Source organism: Lepisma saccharinum, chromosome 3 (assembly GCF_977018435.1).
Source record: "Lepisma saccharinum chromosome 3, izLepSacc3.1, whole genome shotgun sequence".
NCBI classification, from domain to species: domain Eukaryota; kingdom Metazoa; phylum Arthropoda; class Insecta; order Zygentoma; family Lepismatidae; genus Lepisma; species Lepisma saccharinum.
In genome coordinates, this window is record NC_139231.1 from 410,076 (window position 1) to 437,331 (window position 27,256).

General features: G+C 41.0%; 1 protein-coding gene across 2 annotated transcripts; it reads right to left on the reverse strand.

Annotated features, from left to right (window-relative positions):
• Positions 1-116: 116 nt before the first annotated feature.
• LOC145985691 (ras-related and estrogen-regulated growth inhibitor-like protein) lies at positions 117-27,256 on the reverse strand. Of its 2 annotated transcripts, none has more exons than XM_083119760.1 (6): positions 27,116-27,256; positions 20,484-20,585; positions 19,812-19,868; positions 7,432-7,508; positions 4,467-4,655; positions 117-2,773 (listed from the first exon to the last, which is right to left on the reverse strand). In XM_083119760.1, exons 2-6 carry the CDS (start codon positions 20,560-20,562, stop codon positions 2,471-2,473), a joined length of 705 nt encoding a protein of 234 aa, XP_082975886.1. In that variant the 5' UTR covers positions 20,563-20,585; positions 27,116-27,256; the 3' UTR covers positions 117-2,470. The 2 variants fall into 2 exon arrangements, with proteins under 2 accessions (XP_082975886.1, XP_082975884.1); XM_083119758.1 differs by having other exon boundaries at positions 4,467-4,658.

Below are 27,256 nucleotides of genomic sequence, written 5' to 3' on the forward strand. Positions count from 1 at the left end.
CAATATTCCATTGCGTTCAGTATTAATACTTTTATCTGGATCATTTAATTTGGAGATAAGAAATGAAAGAAAAAACTTGTATTACAATTTATTTTTAAAAAATGATGGTGTGTGTATACAAATCATACAAAATACAGAAAGAGATCACAGCCTCTGCAATAAGTTAAAATATAAAACAATTCTTTACGATGACATAGTATACGATGAATAACAGTAAAAATACCATGCACACAACATCATATTTGACATTTTCAACAAGGAGTATTTTTCCCTTTATAATTATATATAAAAAGTTCAAATATACATTCTTTGTGAAATCATTCACAAAAAGGGATATTATTGTTAAGGAGTTTTACACTTTTAGTATAAAACTGGCACAAGTTATTTATAATTGTAAAAACAACACTTAAACCAGATTGCAGCGCCATGCTGTAAACGTGGTGAGAGAGTTGGCTAGATATACACTTGTCCTGTTTTGGATGAACAGCAAACAAAGCACGGAAACAAATAGAACAATGGTGCCAACTCTCTCTCCTGTCACCCCTTGCATGGCACTATGGATTCTACCACACAGGAGCACATCTCCGACGTACGTTATTTTGGTAGCAAGCAAGCCCGACCATCACATTTTAAAACTTCACCTGCGAGTGATTTTTTTCTTCGTATTGTATGGACACATTGTAGGTCCAGCAAAAGGAAGAATTGTAATTCGAAATTCTGTAAACTGGATTTCCACAACTTCGGAAGAAATAGTTGGTTATACCACAATTAGAAAAATTATATGTATTCAGATTTTCTGCAGATATCAAAATAGTTGCGTGTAGAAACAAATAAAAAAAAATGCCACACAAGAATTTTATATAGCATTTGTAAAGCTTGAAAACTGACACAAATATAGATAAATATGGTAAACCAGACACAAAAGGAAAGGTTTGTGGCAGTTTCAATTTGGTTTTAACACTATGTTTCCAGTGTCAATGGAAGAATATGAATAATTTATTATTTTTAAAATAATAGCAGGCAAAATGACTTTTCATGAGTTGAATTCCATTCCCTCAATAAGAAAAATCCTGGGGGTGCTTGTGTGTAGAAGGAGATGAACATATAAAATGTTCTAACAAAGTTGCAAAGACTATACTTTTCCTTCGGACCAGATAAATGGAAATCCAGTTACACATTAAAAGTAACAAGAACACGTAGCATTCCAAATTATATTGTTCTTTGGAACAAGAGAAAACAAAACAGACGTAATACTAAAATATTTCAAGTTAGGAATAATCCTTGTCATGTAATTAAAAATATCGTAAAACAAAGAAAATTGCTACAAAGCTTAAAATGTGTGTCTCGATGCAATATACGAATATAAATATAATATAAATCAAATCAAGCAAACTCCTATTATTTGAATGCAACGCACAAACGTTCTTCACAAAAATAAAGAAAATGATATTTACAACATGCTGCATAAACAGAAGCTTCAAATGCCTGTTTCATATAAAAATATAACTAAACAAAACAATCAAACATGACTATCAAACAGGACATTATTCAGAAGGAATGTGAAGCTGTGTTTGGTAACAATTTCAGGTAGTTATTTCAAAACACAAAATACACTTTGCAAAATTTAAAACTTTCGCTTACATTGCGCATAAAAAGTAAATGAAACTCTACTGCAGTATCCGTACATATTTCAACTCCTTCCTGAAACAGCAATGTGCTGGTAACTTTGCAAAAACTAAAACAACAATAAAATCAGAATGCTTTCACAAATGCGTGATTTTGGGCTGCCTGGGTTTTCATTTTGCAGTAAATAAACCTTGTGCAAACTGTATGTGAACGTCAGTGAAATTCACTACTTGAAACGAAAGAACATAATCAGATAGTAAAGAAATTCAACAAAGAAAAACTGACAAACGACTTTTGCGATGACAGCGCCAGTCCGGTTTGAAAGTCTTTGATCACAAATGCATGGGCGTTGCTTCTGTTTGAGTAAAGATGGTTCCCTCTGGCGTAAATGACTTATATTCTCTTTGCTCCACCTCAACACTACTAGAAGTGTCTTGGACGGATTCTTCACCACAGAATAAATATCTTCCCTAATCCCTGAAACTGTGGCTTGCTGCTAGAGATGTTTGATGTTTGCAGACCGTGGAATTTACCCAGCCGCCCCAGGTAGAATTACAGGAAAGACGTACAAATAAGGGGCCTCCTGACATTGCACAGGAGCTGGTGAGTGGAAGATGCATCGCTTCTTGCCCCCGAAGCCGCTACATTACCCGCTGACTAGCAAGTGACGTGGTCTACCCGCTCTCAACCGTGACAACTGCACCACCACTGTTACGGTGCAGAAGGGAGAGTTGGGGATTGTGACCATCGATCGCCCCTCTCATCCGAAAGGGGGTCACAAAAAAATGGACAAATTTCAGTGCACCCGTTGCACTCATTGCTGAGAAGTACCAACGCTGGCTGGTCACAACGAGGCAGTTGCGGTGAAGTTCTGTCGTCTTTTCAGCACGCGGCTGCGGTGGAGGTCGGATTTCTGGCAGACGACGACCGTTCCTCCCTGGGTGATGCTTGGAGAGCTCTTGCCGATCAGCGTTCCTATCATCTTGGAGACAGAGAACTTGCGGGTCTTGTGACCTCCGGACATTCGGCACTCGTTGATCAAAAACTCAAAGGCGAGGTAGAGATCTGTGCTGTTCTCAGCCACGGATACTTCATAGAACTGGCAGCCATTTTGTAGAGCAGCAGTTCTGCCATCTACCTCCTCTACCTGAAAGTACATAATGAAATACACCATAAAGTATATTCACCTAAAGTTTACAACGCAGTAATGTTATTTTCGTTAAATACTAAACACAAGAACTGAACTGGTAAAATAACACTCTATTTTGACAAATGTGTTCTAAACTGCATTATGTATACTTCAACTATATATATCCATGTAAATTATGTCACGTATTTGTAGTTTGAAAGAAGAAAGTCGATATACTAAGTGCTATGTACTCGCGTGGTGAATAATAGTAGGTCTACAATAATAATGTACAGTTATGTTTCCCAACTTTCGTTCAACTACTGAAAAGTATAGTAGAAAATCATAGATTGTGTAAAAGCAGTGAAACGTACCCCCCAAGCTTCTTTGACAGCTTTTAAAATTTTACAGTAAGGTTTATTTGATATATGTTTAATCCCTGAAGGGAACCATACACTCTTCAAATAATTAAATTTCTGGATGCAGAAATGCTATATAAGCAGTTTTGGGATCAACTGTGCACTAGGAGTTCATAGATGTTGCTCCAAATATTCCTGCGACAGATTATATATGTTAATCTTCTATAGAGTTGCTTAACGTAGTTATTATGTTGAGTAGAGAAGTACACTCCTCTCCAAAACATTGAATGTAAAGGAATATGAACGATAAATCCATCACCCCTTTCAAAAATTCGCAGCGAGGGTGGGGCAAGCTGCGGCTTCAAGGTCACCACAAGGGGGCAGGGTTAACGCCCCTGCAGCGAGTGTCTGTGAAAAGCGAGACGGGTGGAATGAGGAAGAGAGGTTGTTGTGACAGGCCAGCAGCATCGCTGACAGTGTGGCGGCTCACCTCCTGCTCATTTCTCCTTCCCTCTTTTCTCGTTTCTTTCTCTTTTTATTTTCTCGTCGGATTTTCAGTCTTTGATTTCGTTATAAGACGGGCAAGCATCCAAAATGAGAGAAAAATCCTTTACGAAAGGGAGAAAGGGTTAAACGATTTCCACCCGTCATCTTTTTCATCCTTTCCCGTGTACTGGGAAGTACCTTGGAGATTTTTATAGCTGGGTTGTCAGCTTGACTATTAAAACGTGCATCGTAAAGTATAACAAATGAAAACCGTAAGCCCTGGTGAACTTTTCTCGTTGTGATAATCCTAATATTTTCCCTCAGTCCTTCCCAGTATAAGCACAAACTTAACAATCTAGGTAGAGTAAGATTACTTTCATGGCAGCTCTGGTTGTTCTGCATTTGCAACTTGGGAGTGAGTCAGAACTCGAGTAGTAGCAATCAACAGGCGAGAAAGTATACTAATTAAAGGTAAAATAAACTGCACATGCGTTCCTACTGAAAAAGGCGCACAAACAGTGGTGTACGGAGTACATAGGCGCCGACTTTAGAGGAGCAAGGCACTCCCCCCCTCCCCCAAATAAATCCTTAAAAAGTACATACATTATACATAAAAAATGTTATTCTCCATCTCGCCCCCTCCCTCTATCATGTATATGAAGTTGGCGCCTCTGCGTGAATAGCTACTTGGTTGAAACGACAATATTCCATGAAGCAATTAGAACACCATCATATCAAAGAGCACAATGTATGCGGGTGGAGGCTGGGCATATTCGGGGGTTCCCCCCTTTTCAATTACTATATGATTGCATAATGTTTCAAATAATCACTCATTTAACAACAGAACTAGAAAACATAACAATGCTCACCTCTCTTAGATGCTCCAAATCAGCTTTGTTGCCCAACAATGTAACAGGAATGGTATTCATGGGGCGAAGCTTCTGGAGGTTCTCCAGAGATTCCACGGCGTACTGGAAGGAGCTTTTGTCCGTGATGGAGTAGACAACGACGCAGCCGTCGGCCCACTGGACCTGCTCCAGAGGAAAAGTGCAATCCCTCTGCAATAAGAAGAGAGAAAAACACTCATTGTAGCAAACTATTGGAAACTGCGCTTTTAAGTTCATTTGGAAATGTTTATTTATGTATACTAAAGCTGAAAGCTTAAACTTGATAGATTTATTTACTGACATTGAAATTTTGGAAAAAAAAAAAAACAAAAAAAAACGTGTACCTGGCATATATATTTATTTAGATATAGGACAACGCAAGTACTGTACTACACTTATACTAAGGCTTTTCCTTAGTAAAAGGGTGTCCAGAGTATTCTATGCAGGACCAATTAACTGTTTGACCAATTAGTCACGAGCCATATTGCACTCTATTTACACTAGGTATAACGCATCAAAATAATGTTTGAGCTTTTACAAGTAATTATGCGGTGCCCATAAGAAAGGAATGGAGGACCGTAATTTGGACGGTCGTGCTTCCAACATTGAAACACTGTTATCGGGTTCGATTCCCGGAATTCGCAGGTTTCGTATTTCAGATGACAAGAAAAAACCACATAACCACTCGTGACGATTAACCTTCATTCAAAACGTGAATTTGTAGAACAATCGAGTGTTCTGAACAATGGTTACCGTATTGGCTTAGGGAACAAATAATCTTGTTGTCCTTTCAAGGAAAACAATGCTTCAAGTATTGATTTATAAAGCGCTTTCGTCCTCTCAACCAAACAATGACCAGAACAGTTTAGAATGAAGCAAGTAACAACTTTAGTACAATTTATTTCGAGAATCGAAACACCAGGTATGAGATTAGAACGAGTCTCTTCTCAACCGATACCAGACTTTAAATTATTTGCATGCTATACTGACTTGTTGACATATGGTTTAGACTTATTTGCTTGGCTTTCTCTGTTTAAACAACGAGACAAGACAAGGGGTGGGGGTTTAAGTGCAGAAGGACATGCTTCATTTAGAATGACACATGGAAGCTGACGTTTTGCCAACCAATTAAAATAGCACACATGATTTGTCGTCAGCAAAAGAGGGGAGAAAAAATGACCAGCAGCGGGGGGAGAGGGGAATGGATGTCTGTGACACAGAAACACATTTAGGATCGAGACCATGAGCGGATTAAGGGGGCTGAAGGAGGCTGAATGGAGATGAACTTTCGTCTGTTGGTGGAAAGCCGAAGGAAGGAATTGGCTACTGCCAGGAGTCGCCGCCAGGTGCTCTGAAGATGACGCACTCTATTCAGACATAACATGAATGGGGCAAGCAGTGGACACCCAAGGTGCAAATTCTTGCGCGTGTGCTGCCTCTGGCAACGAGCTTGCTAGCCATGTCCCCCACGGAGCGGTAGGGGTCCATGGCGCTCGAGCTGAAACAAGTGCGAGAACTAGCATTCACGTGCAGAAAAAATATAGAATATTTCGGAATGAAGAGGAACGCTGATTCAAATTATCGGCAACAAGAAAGATATTTCTTACTGCTTCGGAAGAAACGTCAAAGATTTTATAATATTTCAACGAGCCTCCCCGTAGTGATCTAAGGGTCCCTGGTTCGATTCTCTTGCACAGCAGCTCGGGTTCCCCTTCAAACTGAACGACTCGCCCCTGTCGCTCCATATGAAAATAGAGCGGACTTCGAAACTATTTTGCTAAACATTCAAAAGGAAATTTATGATCTTAGGAATGACATTCTGTACTACATTTCGTCACTGAAGATGTAGGAAATATAGCAAGAGCTAATTAAGAATCACCGGACACATGGACTCTACGTTGTCGAAACTTAAGAAAATTATACTGTAAGCATAATACAACGACAATTTTACCATATGTCCATGCTAAACTGCTTAAAGTCGTGCTAAATTCTATTTATTTTATCCGAATTAATCATAAAATGGTATAATGCGTTTCAAGCAAAATTGCTGTGAATAAAATGGTAGCAAAATATTAAATGAACTAAATTTGCTGACCAAGGCAGTTTATTAAAAAATGATAAACACTTTACACGTTTTTTAAAAAACTGGCTAGGTCAGCAAATTTAGTTAATTTAATATGGAAACAAGGGTTAATGTGTTAGCAAAATATTGAATTGGGTGGGATGGGAGGAATTACAAGATGCACCAACTCCCAAAAGAACATGAAAAGAGAAAATTGAAAATTATACCTCTACTAGAAATGAAAGAACGGTAAATGTGAACAGGAGGCAACAAAAACAAAATGTATTGCAGCGAAATATACATACATGTCGAAATTCAATGGAAAGATTAATGAAGAGGATAGGGAATGTGGAAAAAGGAGAAACTTGGGAAATATCAAAGGAAAAGGTCTCTAGCGTAGTAGTAAAATCAGGGGGGGGGAGGGGCACAATTTCCTGATACCCACATAACTGAGTTTCCTTCATTGAATTACATGGACATCTGTTCGTAAAGCTGGCAATAGCACAAAAACATTACTTTCCTCTGTGTTGATTTGCTTTCTGATTAATCCTGTCATTGTATGCAGCTCTAGGAAGAAAATTGGGGAATATCAACGCTCGAATTCCGTAGAAAACTATCGAAATTTGCCTCTGAGAAAAAGTCACACATTTCAGCAGGTTCTAGAATCATACAACCAAACGAATATAATTTAATATGCGATGAAACCTTGTGTAAGCAAACTACAGGACAACAATGGCCAAGAGAGAAGGGGAAATGTTATGACGACGAAAAATATTGGCACGCGCAGGTGACAGCCCCACCTCCCGTTAGAAAAGCCAGGTACACGCTCTTTTATTGGAACCAGAGAATCTCGTGGCTCGAGGCCAGACCGCAGGGGATACTCACCGACTCGCCAGACACGTCCACTATTTCCACTTCGAGAGAAGCGTTGTTGATGTTCACCGTCTGACGGTACAGGAGATCTGGAACAAGGACAGACAAGATTAAGTTACAAATCCCGCTTCAAACAATCACAAATCAGTAAATACAAAATATACATATCACAAAACATTTACGCATACAACTTATGCTTTCTGGACAAAATTAATTGTAGAACTGCATGGAACATTATATTTTCAGAAAGGGGGTATGATAATGGATACTGTTTTAGAATGCGTTGCACGTGGGGCTTACATTTACGGTAAGCTTAACCGTTAACTTCAAATATTTGAAATATCGTCGCACCAATGCGAAAACCAGAAATGTGCTAAATCTTGCTTTATTTTGATTGGATTTTGCTACTTAGCGCCGATTTTCTACAAAGTTCAGCTAAACGCGACGACGAGAATGAGTGATGGTACACAAGGAACACACATGCCCAAGCCGGGATTGGAACCCTTGGCGAAATCTTACTTCGAGATAAAAGCATTATAATATTCAATTTTGTGAAAGAAAAGCAGGTTTTATATTTGGATAAATATTGCCATCGTTAATTTTTTGCTTAGTTATGACTTTATTAGGTTATATGAGATAGCATAGCAATCTATTAACATCAAGTAGTCAGAAACTGCACTATGCCAAAAGTCGAAATTTGAAATTTGTGATATTGGCATAGGTGCGACAATATGTCGTTTCCAATATGATATGACATGACTGCAGTAATGATACGAAAAACGATGAAAGATAGTGATGTAAGCAGAATTTTTACTTAGAAAAATAATTACATTCCATTTCAATGGCCAAAGAATATTTGTGACTTTTATTACAGGCGGCACTGGATAAATATATTATTTTTTCACTATTTTTGGTAAATCAGATATGATGTATTCATGAGAAGAAAAACTATAAAATTACATAATCATATATTGTTGTGTAATGTGAATGTATCTTGCTAATTGTAAATTGTGCAAGAAGGGATTGTTGAACTGGCTTTATATCTTTAAAGATATAAAGATATCATTGCATCTTTAACTTGAATAGTCAAGGTGTTAATGCGCAATGTAGCCACCGTACGAGAAAAGTGTCTAAGGTATCGAATGAAAATTAACCCTTATTAGAAGCCAACAAGAAATGAAGCAGTGGATGGAGGAAGAAGCAGATGCAGCTCGAGGAAGCATCGGAGATGGAAAAAAATCAAAGGACGAAATTGAGAAAAAGCAGACGTCGTTTCAAGCGAGTTGAAAACAGTGCACTGTTGGCAAAGTATCAAGGAAAAAAATAGATGTTGAAAAATAAAGAAGAAAAAAAAAGGAACGAGGAAAAGGTAAGGAATTTCATGAGCAAAAGAAAAGTGTGAGAAAACAACCTTAACCATTTTAGCAGTAAAACGAAAGCAAAGGCTGGAGCTTTAGGGCATTTATCGAAAACCAAGGCTTTCGACCAAAATGCTACCGTGTAAAGTGAGAAATGTTAATGGCATATTTCATGGCATTTCTCAACGATACAATAGGCTCTATTTCCGTAGCATTTCTCGTAGCATAACCAATCAGAAGCGACCTCTAGGTCACGAATGCAGATGTAATGGCGGCCGAGTGAGATGTAAACAACGTACCGCCTCACATTTTTAAAAGCCGATAACTATTCAACCGAGATGAATAACGGTTCCTATAAAACTGTATTAGGTACAAATCAATGGCACTGCTTAAATTCATACTTTATAATGTATACTGTACACTTATGGAAGAATATTTCATTTGTTTCAATTGTAAACATCGTGCACTCCCCATACATGGTGTAACTCGATGTGTCTTTCGTGCTGTATATATTATACATTACAATCGCAAAAGCTTACCGAAATGTCACATGAAATGTTAAATGAAGCATTTACGTAGCATTTATGCTAGCAAAAATTTTAAATAAATGCTTCCGTCTAAAGCTGGCCTTAGAAGATTGGCAATAAGTGAAATCAATGTTTTTAATGGAAATGGAGTGAAATGTGAATACGCAAAGCATCTCCAGCTTTGAAATATCACGGTTGAAACACCACGCGCGTTGATTTGAGAAAGAGCCGTCCTTGTTGTCTAGGAAGCGGTGGCTATCGCGAAAGCATCGCTGTAGCGAGGAAGGCTACGCAAACACAGGAGCTTGCCAACAGGAAGGATTTATGCGCCCACCAACCAGGACGACCTCTCGTGGGGGAAATGTGCAACCTCTTGCGATATCAAGCCATATATCTTTCTTGGGCGACGACTGTAAAAACTCTAAACTTAAAACCAATGTCCTTCTCATACCATGCATAATCCGCGTCTCTCCAAAACAAATTTGTTACATACTTTTTAAAGCCAATGCCTGTCCTCGAACAAAAAGAACGATTGCGGTGTCTAAACAATAATGAACAACTGCTTAACTGACCAATGATCATGTCCCTTACTTGGGAACCTCTGCTCGGTTGTGGAAAGTGTTCCCATGAGGGTGTCTAAGGTCTCGGGAATATGTGGAGCAAGGTCGCGCGTAACGGTAGAGGACGGGAGAAGCCGAGTGGGCTGAGCAGAGCAGTGCTCACTGCCGCAAACAGTTGGTAGCTGCAGCCGAATTTTCCCCTCAATGCGTAATGCGTTCATTGGTCTAGAACTCTGGAATCGTAACTTGAGAAGGAGACTTGCTTTCGTTCGCTTGCTACAGAGAGACCCGAGTGAGACAGAGTTTAGTCACTATGTTAGATAGGTGTCCGCTGATGTTTTTGAAAAGGATTTGTTAAAAACGTAAAAGGACACAGTAAACACTTTATTCTGTGCATGTTAAGTAATGATTATTAATAATTGCATACGCGTAACTTGGCGGGGTCACTTGTCTCCACTTGTAGGACAGTAGTTATTCATCAAAATAGTGCTGGGCGAAATTTTTAAACGACGAGCAACTTTTCGATTCTGCCGCCCCCTTCTAAATGTAAGCCCCAATTTAGATCATGTCCTACCAAAGTTAGGCCCCAAGTTTAAACATGAGAAATTAGTTTTTCCAATTTGCGGTTGCGAGGTGTTGAGTGCTGAACTCATGATTTCGTCGCAGACGGTCCCCGGTTCGAATCGTGGTGGGGGTCATGCGTTAGGATTCGCGCATTGAGGCAGAAAAGCGATTTGTTTCGGCCGATTTCCCGTGGAGTCAGCACCGGGCACATTCAATTGCTAAGCCTCGCCGCCAGTTGCCCTAAATTTAGCGATTCCGGTGACGGCGCGGCAGGATTTCTGGCGCCAGCCGGCGAGATCCAGCCCTTGGCACCAGCCGGAAGCTGCGGAGGTGAGATCTTCTCGTTGCCTTGGAGAGAGGAGAGAGAGAGGAAGCATCCATTCTTCCTCTCGCACAGGTGGTGTCGGTTCTCGGTCAGTGTTGGCGCAACACAATTTCCAATTCCACTGTTTACGTGAGCAGTGATCTGTGTCACTATTTAACACGAGATTAATCCACCTCATCAATTCATAACGTTTCGGGTTCGATTCTGATTTCCGTTATCAAGCATTACACACAGACACACACACTCTAGTTCTTGTCTACCCGATGGTAATGTAAAAGGTAAAGTTCCCCGTGCTTATAGCAACGTGCCATGAAGGCAAATTCCAGGGCTCACCCCTTCTCGATCTAGGCCATTTTGGAGTTGATGTGATCAGCACCACGCTCCGACCGCCTTTACCCCACTCCCAGGGACCCATTGATGTAAGGCTGGGTGAGCTCCAGAGCCTCTTTAGCCCAATGGTAGGGTGGCTTACTCGGTTGTCTTGTAATCATGGGGTACCGGGTGCTATTTTCGGTGGGGATACGTGGTTTGGATCATCCTTTAAAGTGTAAGTCTAGTCCTGATTAGCCTATTAGAGCGTGGAGTGGCGTTGATCCACACTTCGTCAAACAAATCGAACATATCATGCAAAAGCTTCAATAAAACAACGCAAGAACACTCCAATCCAAACCGAACACCCCGTTGTTTATATTACATATCTAACTTTCAATTGATTGAATTGTTGTTATAAGTTCACTTTATGCACAGATAGGCCAATCGGGACTGGACCTACAGTTTAAAGTTGGATCCGAATCACTAAGTTCCTCCACCGGGTATCGAACCCGGGACCCCTTGATTACAAGGTGACGACGTTACTACACCATCGAGGAGACCCTCTAATATTCGTACTAAATAACAAACTCAGGGATCGCCCACGTCCAAGGTGAGATTCAAACCATGTAGCGAGATTATAACTAACCTCTTCATGTTTTCATCCACACTCCAGGGATGCTGGAAGATATATATATACATAAGGCCACTGACTGCACTTGGTATAGCTATATTCTACCACTCAGCATCGTCGTAGCTATTGGGTAACCTAGTGAAACTTTATATCACCTGGCAACCTTGTTCAAACACACTTATGAGTCACACTGGTAGGAGACACCTAACTTGCCTCCGAAGGACCGGTGCATGCCCCCTGCCGTGACCGTGCGTCACATGTGATGAATGCGTATGTACACAAGGTACGGATGCGGTCTTCGTGCATATGTAAGGACGTTGCACTGAATCATAATTTCTACGTTTTTCACCTGTACCATTTCTCACACGTGACATTTCATGAACTACACGAGCGCCTTCTATCCTTTGCGGTGTCCTTTGGGGGAAAGCGGGGCTGTATATTCCGTTCATGCGTTATTATGAATACGCGCCGTTTGAAGTTGCCGTTACCTGTCAAGGTCAGCAAGCCCATCGTTTAATATGGTCTTCCAAACTACATTTCACTGCACGGAAAACTCTGAGCCACCCCCTGCTCATGGAAATAAGGGCTTTATTAGTACAGGTCACGATATGGTCCAATTATGAAACTGGCTCATTTACGACTTGAGCCATTACGCAGACGTCAATGTATGTAACTTATGCACAATGTCTGTAATCCTGTGTAAATCCCGTAGACAGTACAATTTATTCACGATGATAAATTGTTTCAAAGTTAAGTCCTTAAGTTTAAACCCTTGATTAGAAGTCGACAGCGTAATAAGAATTGATGCTTCGTTCAAAACTAGAAGAATTGAACTTTCCCAAGTACTTCGCTGAGTCGCTGACCTACATCATTTTGTCGAAACAGAACTGCATGTATCTATCAAATGTCAACATTTGTAACATGTCCTCTGTAAATTATTTGATTCCAGACATTTAGATTTAACGTCTGAAAAATTCACTGCATTAAGTAAGTAGAGAAAATGCGCATATTTCAGTAGGCCTGATTCCTGAACGCTGAATTCAAATCTCAGTTTTAATAACTTCTTAATGCCGCTGTGTTGTGGCCTCCCCGATGACGTAGTGGTAACGTCGCCTTATAATCAAGGGGTCCCGGTTTCGGTACCTGGTGGAGGCACACTGCACAGTGGTTCGGTTAATAGATTGAATGATTGATTGATTTTACTTCGCCTCTTGTGCTGCTTTTGGCTAATTTGCGAAGATAGGGATGAGTGACGATATGATGAAATTGATGAATGGGCACTCACTCACAAACATCCATGCCCAGGACAGTATTGGAACCTAGGAATCCTGGGGTAGCGCTAATCATTCCGCCACTGTGGCCGGTGCACAGTGATTCGGATCCCACTTTAAACTGTAAGTCCTGTCCCGATTGGCCTATCTGTGCATAAAGTGGACTTAAAACATCAATTGAATTCAAGGCCGCTGTGTTAAAATCACTGCAAATCAGCATTATGGTATGGGTCTAAATAGGATTTCAGATAGAGGTGGTATGATTATCACCAAACTTCGTGTGTTCCACGAAAAGGTATTGTGAGATAAAATTCTCCTAGTGCTACAGGGAACTCCTAACCACCGCAAATACAGAAAATAGAAAAAAATGGAGAAGACGTCCGCATCCTTCAGGGACGGCGACAGGGGTGGGCACGGGTGGGCAAGCGCCCACCCAAAAATTCCTGTGCCCACCCGATTGCCCACCCAATCAAATTCACTAAGTACATATACTTGGGGATATGTGAATGTTTCAATAAATAAGTGTATTCTGGTGTTCATTACATATATATTTTACTAATGAATATTATCTATACTAGAAAATGTTCACATATCATCATCCCATAAAAAGCTGACTTAACTTAGTCATTAGAAAGCAATAAGGAATTACTGGAGATCTTGAAACAAGATAACTGTGACCAATTGAATACTTCTATGATTAGAAGCAGCTAGTGGGCTTAGGAGGCGCAAAATTATGCAGGGTTTAGGGTGAGCTTGAGGGCTGCAGCTCCGGGCCTTCACTGGGGAACAGACTCCTTTGAAAAGTAGCATATAAAGAAAAAATTAGGTACTTCGGATGTGATAAAATAAAACGTAGGACTACGTATAACGAACTAACCTCGTATAGCTTTGCGAAAAGTTATAACTGAAACTGTGGAGGGGATTGAGGTGGGGTCTTGGTGTTGTAAGCTCCGGGTCTTCACATATATCAATCCCGGCCTACGTATGATGGAAATAATCTCTAAATAAACAAATAAAAACCTCAGCGTTGCTTCCTCCAGCAACACAGAAAATTATTTCGACTCTTTAATTAGGTCTACATGAAATTCCAGAAGTATATCTTTCTTCATTTAATTACAATGTTTATATTTCTATTTTACATACCTGTCATTTTCAAATAACTACGTACATGGTATACAAAATAAGAACTTTGTATTCGTTGTACTAATAAATACTAATAAGCATCAATCTCAATAGGCACTACAATACCGAGGTAATATTAATTTCGATGTAATAGTTATGTGGGTTTTTGAAAAAACAACGGAATTATTGAATTGATAGTAGGTGGCTAATTCTATTTTGAAATCTTAGTTCCACACTTAAATTTTGCCTATTAGTTACGTAATCATGCGATTTTCTTGTGATTAACTTACGTAGAATTAAAAGAAGAAGGGGTTGGAAGGAAAGCTTTGTTTTGAGGGCATCAGAGACCTAATAAATCATGATGAGAATGGTTTAAACTTTAGAAGCATCAGAGGTTTGGCCGAAAAGGTTAACAGAATCTGCAGATGCAGATGAATTAAAGAAAAAAAAGGTATGTCACGAAGTATCCATAAGAAAGTTTTGTTTATTTGTTTTTAAGTCGAATTTTATGCTCAGATAGGCTAATCAGAACTAAACCTACAGTTTAAAGTGGAGTCCAAACCAGTGTGCATTGTGCTTCCACCAGGGGAGGGTCAATAGAAACCAGAACCTGTTCATTATAAGACGACAATGTTATGCCATTGATGAAAAAAATAGACAGAAAGAACTCACAGGGAACGTGTTATGGTATTTTCACCATAAATGATGCGTTCATTTAAGAGAGTGTATTGCCAGAGACAAATATTTGAGATGCACTTGCAAATTTTCAAACCCGATCCATTGACCAACACAGCCTTCACCGCCACCAGCTTTATCAGATTTCGTTCATTTTGAAGGCAGATTCCTGATATTGCAGGGTCTGGAACTCGCAATGCTCACTTTTTCCACTAACATTCTAGCTTCACAAATAAATCTAACTCATTATAAAAAAAGCACACTGTTTTTTAAGAAATGATTTCGTAAAGGGCTATTGCGTAAAAAAATTCCACGTAAGCTATCTTCGTGTACTATTGTTCCACTCATACAAATAGAGACGTTCTGAGGTGACAAGTTGGAGTCACGTGACAATCAAATTGTGACTTTCACATGTATTTTCCTGCCAAATTCCGTGGACAAAGAAAAGAAAAGAGGGGAGGTGATCTTCAACCCTGGCCACTTGTTTGACAGTTCCAGGAATAGAGCAGCGCTAGAGGCCACATCTGTGTTCGCCAAATGGAGCTTCCAGTTGTCTGACAGAAAATGTTGCAATTGAATGGCAAAGTAACTAAATTGCCAATAATTTCTTGTTCCCCCCCCCCCCAAACACCATTCCCCTCAGGGATAAAATTTATCAAGCAGAGAGGGGGACACAAGTATCCAGAGGGGGGAATGCCCCCTCATCCCCCCTACAAATACCACACTGCATGAAAGTGACGAAGTTGGGGATCAAATACACGGAGACATTGAAAATACAACCCCCGCCCCCCACAAATTATTATTTTGACTGTGGTTCCAGGCGCCAGAGACTCGTTCGCCTGCAAGATTAAAGTTTCCAGGGTATACTGCGCAGGATAGAGGTTGACATTTGAGCGCTTTCGAAAAGATCAAGCAATACAATCCAAGTCGTCTGTGAAAAAGAGATGAATTACCGGGTATAGTGATAAATTTCGATGAATTCCTTGTGTGCAAAATCACATTCTACAAAATGTAAACTATTTGCATGTGTTCATCTAATCATACGTGTGTTACTTCTCCCGCATGTGTAACGAAGAATTACTTCAGAAAACGATTAACAACTTAGCTAACAGATTTTTCAATGTTACTTGATTATTTTTTGGGCGATATTTTGTCAAAATAGCCTTTCATAAGCCTGGAGATACTTTATGCAGAATGAACAAAGAATTGGTTTTTCCGTGTGTGTGTGTTTACATTCGCAATAAGATATTAATTTTAATCCAACTATCCAGTGCCATTTGTTGCATCCCCACTGTGCCCTCTTAATGCTAAGACTTTTCTACCAAAAAAGTAAACTCTCCTTGCCCCCAATTTTTGCACCCGATAGCCATTACTGGAAACATTCAGATAAATTTGTCAGTTCTAATAACCTTGTAAGCCAATAAAAGTGATCATTAACCCCAAAGTTTCAGTGAAAAACTCATATGATAATAATATGATCAGGAACATGCATTTAAATTATGAAAAAAGTAATTTAATCCTTCACCATTGTCTACCATCACAATTTCTATCACTGTCGCCTGTGGAGTATGTATGTGCCTTGTATTTTTGCACTTGAAGGACAAAATGTGATGCAACCAATTCACATTTATTTCACTACATTGACATGAAGGAAAGAATGTGATTAGAATGTATGGCTGCGCACACACAAACACTTACCTTGAAATAATTGTGTCCATCGGAGACAAAGAACAAGCTGCGAGAATAGATTAGAAAATGAAGAGGAAAGACACCAAAAACACACATACGTACATGTGATGTGTGTGTGCATGGCAGTTAAGAGAAACATTTGAAGAATGGAACGAGAGAAAGCAAAAGGGAGAAAGAGGTGACAAGCTGATAAAGAAAGATATAAGAGGCATTAGGGAGTAAAGAAGAGAATATGAAAAAGAAAGGTAAAACAAGTGAAGGGAACTCGGGAGTGTAAGAGAGAAGGGGATACATATGTATGTATGTCGTACATATATCTGTCCTACATCCATCTATATATTGTGGACAGAGAGGGAGATCTTGAAGTAGGAATGCAGGTGCGACTTCTGATCGGGCAATGTCATTGCTGAGTAATGGAAACTGGGAGAGACTGGCCGGGAGGAAGCCGTGACTGTTCGGGAGAGTAGCGTTTGGGGAAGCGTGAGGACAAGGTGGTGTTGACGGGGAGTGGCGTGCTGGAAGTGAGGAGGTACCAGGACCTGAGAGAGAAAGTATTAGGTAAGTGAGAAGGGTCTACTTCTAGTCCACATTCGAGTCCGCATGGTCAAGGTGTTTTAATAAATATTTAAAAAGGAACAAAAGCGAGAGTCTCTACAGTTACGTCCCCGGGCTGCCAATAGGCAGTTCAACAATATATATATATATATAATCGCCTTACCTGCCCACCCTAATCTATCAATATACAGCTTCTGCCCACCCGTAGAAAATTTCTGGCGCCGCCCCTGGCATCCTTACACAAGATGTATGCAAACTGGGAAGAAATAGTGTCGAAAAGAAGAGCAGGGTGAGATAAAAGTGAGGGAATTCAGGTCACTTGAATCCCCAGGAGCGTTGCACAGACTGAGCTATGCCTGGCATTTCTGTGGCGTTCTTGAGATTCAAGGACCCTGATAAGAGGATTCAGTTGGGTATATGACGTGCCGAGTCAAACAAGTTGGGAGAGAGAAAAAAAATCTGAAGCCGTGTCCGAAACCGTAAGCGTGTTTTGTCGCTTTCTTGTGTCATCAAAAAAATCTGGAGTAGTACAGTTGCCACTTTTCCCCGCTAGGTGTCATTTCAAATGCTACCCACTGAGTTCTGAATGTCTCACTTAGGACCGTTTTAAACGAAAGCATTTTCTTCGGCATTTTTCTTAACATTTATGCCATGACCGGAATGTTACCGTGTAATTTTCGAGTGAATGTAAAGGACGTGACGCACTGCAACAGGCATGCAGCAGGAACTGTTTACAAGCCTTGGGTCTGCTTCGTGTAACGCCACGATTCTTCCCAGCCGATCGTTTTGCGTCACACGGCCTGCCACCAACGTAAGCACATTTTGTAACATGTGGATGAATTCTCCTCCCGCGATCGCTCGGAACAAGGCCAATGGAGTTGACCCCCTCCGCACGCGCTCGATAACAGTGCAAGGCCGACACCTCGCCGCAATGTTAGTATTAATTAGTGCTTAAAGGTTGACGGTAGGGGCAGAGGGCAGCACCTTTGCCTATATAATGTGATTCCCTCGAAATTAACTTGTTTTAATCACGCGTCTCGTGCGTTTGCGTGTGTTCATACATGTTGGTTTGGTTATTTTACGTCATATTGCATCAGTGGCAGCGATTACGGGGGCGGGGGGCAGATGCCTCCCACTTTTCGCCACTTTCGCCCCCGCGCTATGCTAAACTTTATCTACCAATCCTTGCCCACCAAGTTTTGGCACCTTGTCCCCGTAGTTTTGGAACCCAATCGCGGCCACTGTATTGCTTTTCACCAGAAAGATAAAATGAGAAGAATAAAGGAAGGAAGTGCAGAAAAGACACGAGCGAAAACTTTGAAATAGGAAACCGAGCAAAAGAAAAGGTCACAAAATTAAGCTTTAAGACAATTAGTTTATATGATCTTCCTTAATCTATGAGTAACCGTATTGTTAATGGAGACGAAAACAAAAGAAAGTCACAAACCGCATAGTTTTCAGATGAGGACACAGGTGGCAGCACTGATGCTACTTTTTCTCAATGGTCGTGTCGAGTGCATCCCATCTGACGTCAGCGTTTCTCGCTAAAAACTTGAACGCTCAAATGCTCGTGCCAAAACATCTATAAATTACGCACAGTATACCGAAAATAACCGTTGCAGATGGGTATTTCGCTATATTTAGCCCAGAGGGATCCCCATATGACGAGAACAGCCTCAGAATAGACGAAATTTATAAATGAATTGACTCACTTATTTCATCCTGTGTTTATTAAGAGGTGTGATCGAGTATAGATTTCAGGGGGGTGAATTCTACTTTTTGTCTCTTGAAATTCTTTGTAGTTTCTTTCCGATCACAATGCTCAACGGAATAGTACGGGATGCCTCGCACTTCAATATGGCTAAGACAATAACATTCATTTTGAGTATTGTCTCTTGACCACTAGTACATATTTGTATGACTGAGCTTAAGATTAAGTGATGATCCGAGAGTTATTTAATATATGGAATCGTGGGGGAAGGGGGGTAGAGGGTCTCTAATTATGGCACTGGTGAATTATATGCCGTTGAAAGTTACCGTAAAAGTTACAATGATTTACCGTTAAAATAATGACCTGATGGTTAATTTACAAAAACTAAATGCAACCTTTTTTTACTTAAATTAGAATATTTTAACGTGCATAAAGTTGAGTGCACCATAAATAATATTTAACAACTTTCTAATTAAAATGGCATTAAATAGTTAATGGCCGTTATTTTTTTTAAAAAAAAAAAGAACGGTCGTGGTAATTTTTACGGTACCTAAGTGGCAACGGAAACTCACGGTCCATTTCTCCAGTCAACCTTTCACAGTGTACGACCACTTCAATAATTCAACGATAATAACACATACATGCGTCAACACATAGGCTACTTACCTTCTTTGAATTTATATATTATGATTTAACAATACACAAGGCTGAAACATATGTCTATTATGAAACTAATAGTTCACCAACAGATGAAATAATGGAATTTAGAGTAAATTGCTTTGATAATAACATTTGTGTATTGAGATAACTTTAGAAAATTAAAAGTATTAATTTCTGAAATCTATCACATTCATTGGCGGCGATTTGGTTCCAAAACTCAGGGGACAAAGGGTCAAATTTGAAGGGGGGGGGGCGCAAAGACAGTGTACTTCCCCTTTGTAGGTTTAGTATCGTGCGGAGGCAAAAGTAACAAAAAGTGAGGGCAATTGCCCCCACCCACGCCCTTTTAAATCGCCGGCACTGACCATATTTACATATTTTCTTTACAAAATGTACAGTTAAAAGTAATGAATGAATTAGAAATCGTCTTACCTGTGTTAGATCTGTATTCGCCGATGAACCTCCTCGTTAGATAGCGAACGGTAAGAGCTGAAAGAACAAATGAATACACATATTAAAACTAATTAGAACATTTATACATTTAGAACATTTATGTTTAGAATATTTATACCATGAATACAACTTCCAGCTGTCCCGGGTTCGAATCCCGGGGATGTTTGCGAGTTCATTCATCAATTTCAACATGTCATCACTCATCTCCATCTTCGCAAATTAGCCAAAAGTGGCAGAAAAAGCGAAGTAAAATAAAGCAAATCAACCGATCAATCTAGTAGCTATAAACAAAGTGACAAAAAATTGTATTAAACTATAAAAACGATAAAAATAATAGCAAATGGAAATGAATAAATAGTTATCAATAATTAATTAAGGCAGCAAGATGCAAAAAGACAGGGGAAATGTGAATGTAGAGTGAGATTATTTTCGTAACAACCCTGGCTATTGTCGCTTGGAAGTGAGTCATAACTCCGGAGGGACCAATCACAACAGAGCCGCTGACGTCATCGCAATCCAGCACCTATCGCTAACCCTCTTGCTCTACGCTGTTGGCAGGCTGGGTAGACAGACTCGTGCGATCAGCTGGAGATGTTCCGAAAATAATCGGACTCTACAATTGAATTTAGTTAATTACTAAAGTGCCCTTACCTGATTTCCCAACGTTGAACTTGCCGAGAACGGCGATTCGCACGCGGGGCATGTTGGTGTTCTTATCCTCGGTCTTCATGGTTCTAGGTTCAAGCCTGGTTTCTGAAATGTACCAAAAAGAAAGCGAACGGGTTAGATTGTCAATTGAGTTCAGGCTTCAAATAACAATGGACACTATTTTACAAACATAAAATGATACTAATATGCAAACTAACAATTTTTCATGCGTTTCACAGGTGGCAGGTGTTTGGAAGTCTACAAAGATAATTTTGCAGTAGTTTATATTAATAGTGAGCTCCGAAAATAAATAATTCTGTTTCTGCCCATGCCTTTATATCTTATGCGGTTTTGGCTCTGGGCTGAGAAAGCGCGTGAACAACTTTGAACAACTCCTATAACACAGGTTAGTACTCGTCATGCAATGTAAATATAATAGGCTACATGCTAAAGATATGTGCGTAAATAAGCAAAACATAGCAGGAAGAAAATACCGGCTTCTGCGACATGTCACGCACTATCTCGGCCCGGAGTCAAAACGAACGGAACGCGCTGTACCTTCAACGATTCAGTCCACATAGAAAACTGTTGCTTTCGTTACTGAAATGGAATAACCACAACCAAATGGAATATTCACAGCACGATTGCAAACTATGAGAGACGGAAGAGGGGGAGGGGGGATCCGAACCACATGTGCTTATATCAGGTATCGAACTCCAGGCCGGGACAAAAGTACAAGAGCACAGTTTTCCCATTACACGATAGGGGAAGCCCATAAAAGAGAGAGAGAAGACCTCCGTGGCGGAGTGGTTATCATAGCGCGCTACGACTCCAGGGATCCCGGGTTCGAATTCTGGCCTGGGAATGGGTGTTCATTTGTCATCAATTTCATGATATCATCACTCATCTTCATCTTCGCGATTATGCAAAATTGGCAGAAAAGCGAAGTAAAATAAATCAAATCGATCAATCCTTACAAAGAAATCACGGTACTTGTAGTTTCCTTGTTAATTCGTCCCACGTTCCCGGATGCCGTATATGGCCGGGTGAATGGTTAACGTAGCAGACTGGAATCCGGAAGCATATTCGCTTCGCATGCCGCGGTTATGTTACCTAATAAACAAATGCGCATCTGATCTTGGGAAGCAAAACAATTGCAAGTGTTATGATCGGAAAACGTGGCTTGGTTCAACATTGATGAATCACGTTCTGCCTGCTGCTCCCCAACCAAAGCAGCCCCTCCGTTCCTCTCCATGGCCTTCGGCCTGAAATAGATCGTGCTTGGAACGTGCGGCTTCAGGAGGAATCGAAAAACTCGGGTCGTTAACCAGGAGCGCTACAGTCGGAACGGAGGATTCATTGTTGAGAGCTTCTCTTTCCTTCGCTCACTTTATTCACCGTGCATTTCCCTTATACCCCACTTGCTGGTTGGACATCGTTCGCCCAGGACTTAGAAGAGCAGTGTCAGGAATATCGGATGTGTTCGTTACTGGGGTTTTTCAGCATATAGGTTAAGTGTGGGGTGCGCTCCCCAACAATTGTATTTTCTTATGAAATCCCTAAACGTCTGACTACCAAGCGAGAGACCCGGGTTCGATCCCAGCGGGGGAAAATCCAACCCACCGAGCGTCGTATAAAGTGGGTACCTGAAGGAAACTCTGGGAGGGGGGGGTAAAGGTGGCCAGGGCCGTGGTGCTGATCACATCACCCCCACCTTCGGCTGTGATCAAGAAAGTGTGGAGCTAGTATACTCACGCCTTCATGGCGTGGTGCTAAGCACAGGGGAGCACTTTACTTGATTTTTTACCCTTAAACACACACACACACGCATTTTAAATATGTACCCAAATAACCTCCCTTGCACGCAGTACACCATGGACTACATTTTGTAGACTAGCGACGTGTGGCGTCTGAACTCAAAGCCAGTAAAATCCTCCGTGGCGTTCGTGCTGTCCTTGTGTGTTTATGATTGTCCTCGCGTCCATTTCATATTATCAACATTCATCCCATTAGCTAAAAGTTATGGAAATCGAAGTAAAATAAAACAAATCAACCAATATTGATTCGCTTCTCTGCCACTCTTGGCTAATCGCGAAGATGAGAATGAATTATGAAATTGATAAAGAAACACGCACAAAGAACACACACCCGTGCAGGGATTCGAACCCGGGTCTTAGCGTTCTACGATGTGCGTGTATACTGCCCCATAAAGCATCCGCTTTTTGGGACTTTCGCTGAAATGGTGTTGACATTTTTTTTACGTCAGCTGGAACAAACACAAAATCTGGCACGAAGTAAACCTTGAGCGGGTGACGTTGCATCTGGTTCTCTTTCAAGCGACTGAGCTTGCACTGACGTCCGCGCCTGTTTGCACCAAAGGTTCGCTGCTGAACCACGGAGAAAGTACCATAAAGGTTTTGTAGCATTGAAGACACATGGAAGTGCGGCATTGAAAGGCGAGATGGTGTGGGAGACGGAAAGTGGGTGCGTGGCTGGCGCCAGCGTGCTCACATGAGAGCGATGTGTGACTGTGTGTGGAGCCAGGCAGGCAGGGCTTTCATATCAGCGTTGCCACCTATCGCTAAATTATCTTCAAGGTTGGGAAATTGAGAATTATTCCCGGAGAAATTTTATTTGAAACATGAGAACAATTTGTATAGTCTGCGAGCAGTCAAGGTCCATGAGTCCATGACTCCTGTCTAATATAGAAAAATGTATTCGTATATTTCCATCTTGCTCTCTTTGTCTTTCTCAATCCTTTAGCATTCCTTCCAAAACATCATTTTGTTTACTTTATCGCACTCTCTCTTTCTCTCTCTCGAGATGATTATTTCTTTTAATGCTTTCTCTATTTTAGTTTTTTTCTCCTTTATCTCTTTTCCCCTCTGTCCTTTGAATTCCTCCCCTTTTTTGTTTCTTCTCATTTCCCTCTATCCCTTCCACTCTAGTTTATGTCCCTCTTTCTCGAGCATATTTTATCTCCCCCTCTAGACTTTATGTTATTTATCCCTCTCTCCAGTTTATCTTTGCTTTCTCTCTTCTTGGGGAATACAGGCGTCCGAAGCGTGGTGTTGATCACATCACCTCTACCAATTCTTGCACGGATAGGCTAATCGGTGGAATCTGAACCACTGTGCTATATTCTCCAGCGTAGATCGAACCTGCGATCTCTTTATTGCGAGGCAACAGAGCTACTACATACAGACTAATAGGGCAAAGAGGGGGACTACAGCTGCAAGAGCTCCTGCTTCAAATAAACGATTTGTTTATTCAGGGAAATTTTGCCTACCCAGGTTGGAAACACTGCGTCGAACGCTCGCGCGAACATATTTAGCTGCAGGATAAGGACGGTTGATCAAAACACGTATCCATAATTTGTCAGGCCGGCGTCGCGGAGTCCCTGTTGTTGTAGAGAAATCGCAGGGCCAAGTGGGTGCAGGAGCCAATAATGTTGAAATACTGAGCTCGCTCGGCCTAGCGGAAAGCACGAGTCGGCAACGTCTGCGATTGGGAGAGGAAGGGGAGGGGAGGGGGATGATGAAAAGTGTTCGGTGTATCTGGCGCCTTGTCCACTGGCCGACAAAAAAGGATTAAAGACGGGTCATATGAATCGGAGATATTCCAGAGGAGCTTCTAGGAAATGAAGCTTTATTTTTTCATATCTCTCTCGACGTGTCTCCTTTAGGCTTTGGATTCTTTAATCGCCGTTTCCTGTTCTAGGTCACAACCATGAAACACGTGAAAAGGTAATTAGTTATTCTCTATTCTATCTTTCTTTCAAGTTCTTCCTCTTTCCATATTCCTTCTATATTATTCTCGTATATTCTCATCCAGAGCACCTCTCTATTTTTCTATCTACCTAGTATGTATAGTACTAGGTATGTGTAGACACTGTAGGTCCATTTTCGATTATCATTTCAGTGAATAAAGTGGACTTAAACAATATATCCTTTCCTCTCGGGCTCTAATTCACCAGTCTCTGTGTTTTCCTCATCTCTCATTCTTGTTAGCTTCTCCTTCCGTATCGGCCCTCTGTCGGTTTCTCTCTCGGAACCTACTGCTCACAGATGGAATCGGGTACTGGACCCACCGTTTAAAGTGCGACTCGAACCACCATGTGCCCCAACCGGGTATCGAACCCGGGACCTCTTGATTACAAAGCGACGACGCTAACACTAACTCGTAGGCTCTGTTGGAAATCGTGCAGGGTGGAATATTTATAGCGGACGTCCTCCGTTGAGGCGCAAGCACGCTGTTCTGGTTGTAACGAGGATGGAAGAGTGTAACCGCACTTGTAGGTCAGGATTTCGCGATTTCACCAGAGCGAGGAGAGGCACTCGAACGTCCGAAGTGGAGCCGAGCTCTTTGCAGCGACAGCGGAACAAGGACCCTTTGGTGTTTGTCTTTTCCGCCCACCCGTTTATGCAACAAGTGCCGCATTTATCTGGCAACGCTGGGTACAAAGTTTTTCCACCGTGACTTCGACGAACTCTCGCCCCCGTTCATTTGCAACCCTTGCACTTCCAGGTTGAGGATAAATAGCCCGTACAATTATGGATTAGACGTTAAAGTAGACCGCTCAGTCGCTTCAGTAGCGCTTACTGCTCCACTCAAATCTCTCCCTTGGCGGTTCCGCGTTCGATTCCTGGCCTAGGTATTCCTTAATGAATTGCTTCTAATCATCATTCATCCATATTATCGCGATTTGCCAGATGGTAGAATAGTGATGTAACAAAACAAACAGGTATAGAAAAAAAAACATAAACAAGATCACGTGACTCCCCAGTGGCGTAGCGGTAACACCGTCTCCCTGTAATCAAGGGGTCCCGGCTTCGGTGTACGGTGTCAAGAATTTTCATTTTTCCATCTTTTCCTGCCTATAACGTAGTTTCCTTTTTTCCTCAGGAATACTTAGTCAAAGGGAGGTTATGAACTCCACCAGCCGTCCCTTGGGCACGCCACTGCCTGGTGAAGACACATAAACGTTCGGATCTCCAGTTTAAAATTTAGACCCAGTCCCGATTAGCCTTATTCTGCATAAATGGGTCTTAAACCAAAAACTGAAAATATTTGGTGAGAACTTTCCTCCAGTAGGCCAATTCCAGAATTCATAATTCCAGAGCAAATATTATCCCTTTGTTGCATGGATATCTCCCCAAATACATGCAAATTAAAGATAAAGAATACTACATGTGCATTTTAAAGTAAGCAGAAATTATAAATAATATTACATACATAATATATGTTGTTCCAAGTAAATATCAAAAACGCCTGTTGGTTTTCCCCTCAACATGCAACAACAAACCTGTCTCTTAATATCTTTACGTTGGCTCTGTTGACAGAAACACACTTTTAACCTGTTACACATCTCGTTTCTAACTCTCTACGTAAAAGCGTTGGCAAAAACAGATAGTAGTAAAGCGAACACATTCCAAGAAACATTAACGCATAGCCACTAGATCCTGAAGCTAAGGACGATATGGGGCAAATAGCCATGGTGTTAATGCCCCATCAACACAAAAAGCCATCCGTTGCTCGGGAGTCCTACATTCAGGTTATTGATTAATGGGACGCGGTCTCATTCATCTTGAGCAGCCGCTTCATTTCCCATTGTCGAGGTTATTCTCGCGATAGATAGAGGCCATAACCACGATACGTTTCAAATTGTGGATATGGAATTCTTGAAATGAAAATGGGCCATTTCCGCTGATTTTCTTGCTCAATCAGCACTAACTGTATCGTCGGGGTTAGCGTAAAGTTAGTAACGCTAGATGATTTTCACGACTGACTGCAAGTTGCACAAAACACTTTGAAATAGCTGACACTTTTCTCATCTGAACTATATATGTACAACGAAAAACATAGTCGCTGACTGTTCGCGATACATTAAATACACCTTCCCCCAATCTAATATTGTTTACTTGGTTTCGTTCATTTTACTTCGCTTTTCTGCCACTTTTGGCGAATCGCGAAGATGAGGATGACTGATGATATGATGGAATTTGTGAACGAAGAGCACCATGCGTAGCTAACCACTCCGCCACGGAGTCCGGCTTTGATCTAAAATATCCGTTCATGCAAATAGAGACGGATATTTACAAAGAGATATGCACGGAATATGGTAAGTTATAAGACGGGAACATTAGGAGATCAAGTTAGAAAAATTCGCAGAAAAGGTGTAAAAAGGATGAAGGAAATACATCACCTCATATAAGAATATAATGACATAGCATGGATCAAATGTGTAAAATTGATGCAAGATTTGAACAATAAAGAGGGAAGGAAACAGTGTTTGAAGGGGCGCGTTCGATAAGACAATACGATCGGAACAGGTAACAAGCAAATAAGCAATGTGCGAAAACAGACAATCGAAAGAGAAACTGAGGTAGTAAAACTTACTACATCCTTCCGAACAGCAACTTCTCAGTTAAGTATCAAATTCTGGCATAGTAATGCTTTACGGTGTCAGGTTTCCATAGAAACGGGAAAAGTTGATACGTGGAGTTTGTCTACGATACCCACACGCGTAGTTTGCATGTGGGTGCTAAATATCAAAGTGTTCTAGCCTCGCGGTTTCACAAAAAGCAAACACAACCACCCACTACAGAAAGAGGAAGTGTATTTTGAGTACTCACGTAATCACAAGTGTATTCCAGGAGGATGCGACAGAAAAATCCAAAGATGCCGAGCACAGGAACAGCAGAATGCACACTACAACAAAGTCCTTTAGCAGCGGCGAGAGAGTCTCCTGAAAGACACTAACTCACTGAAGCGCT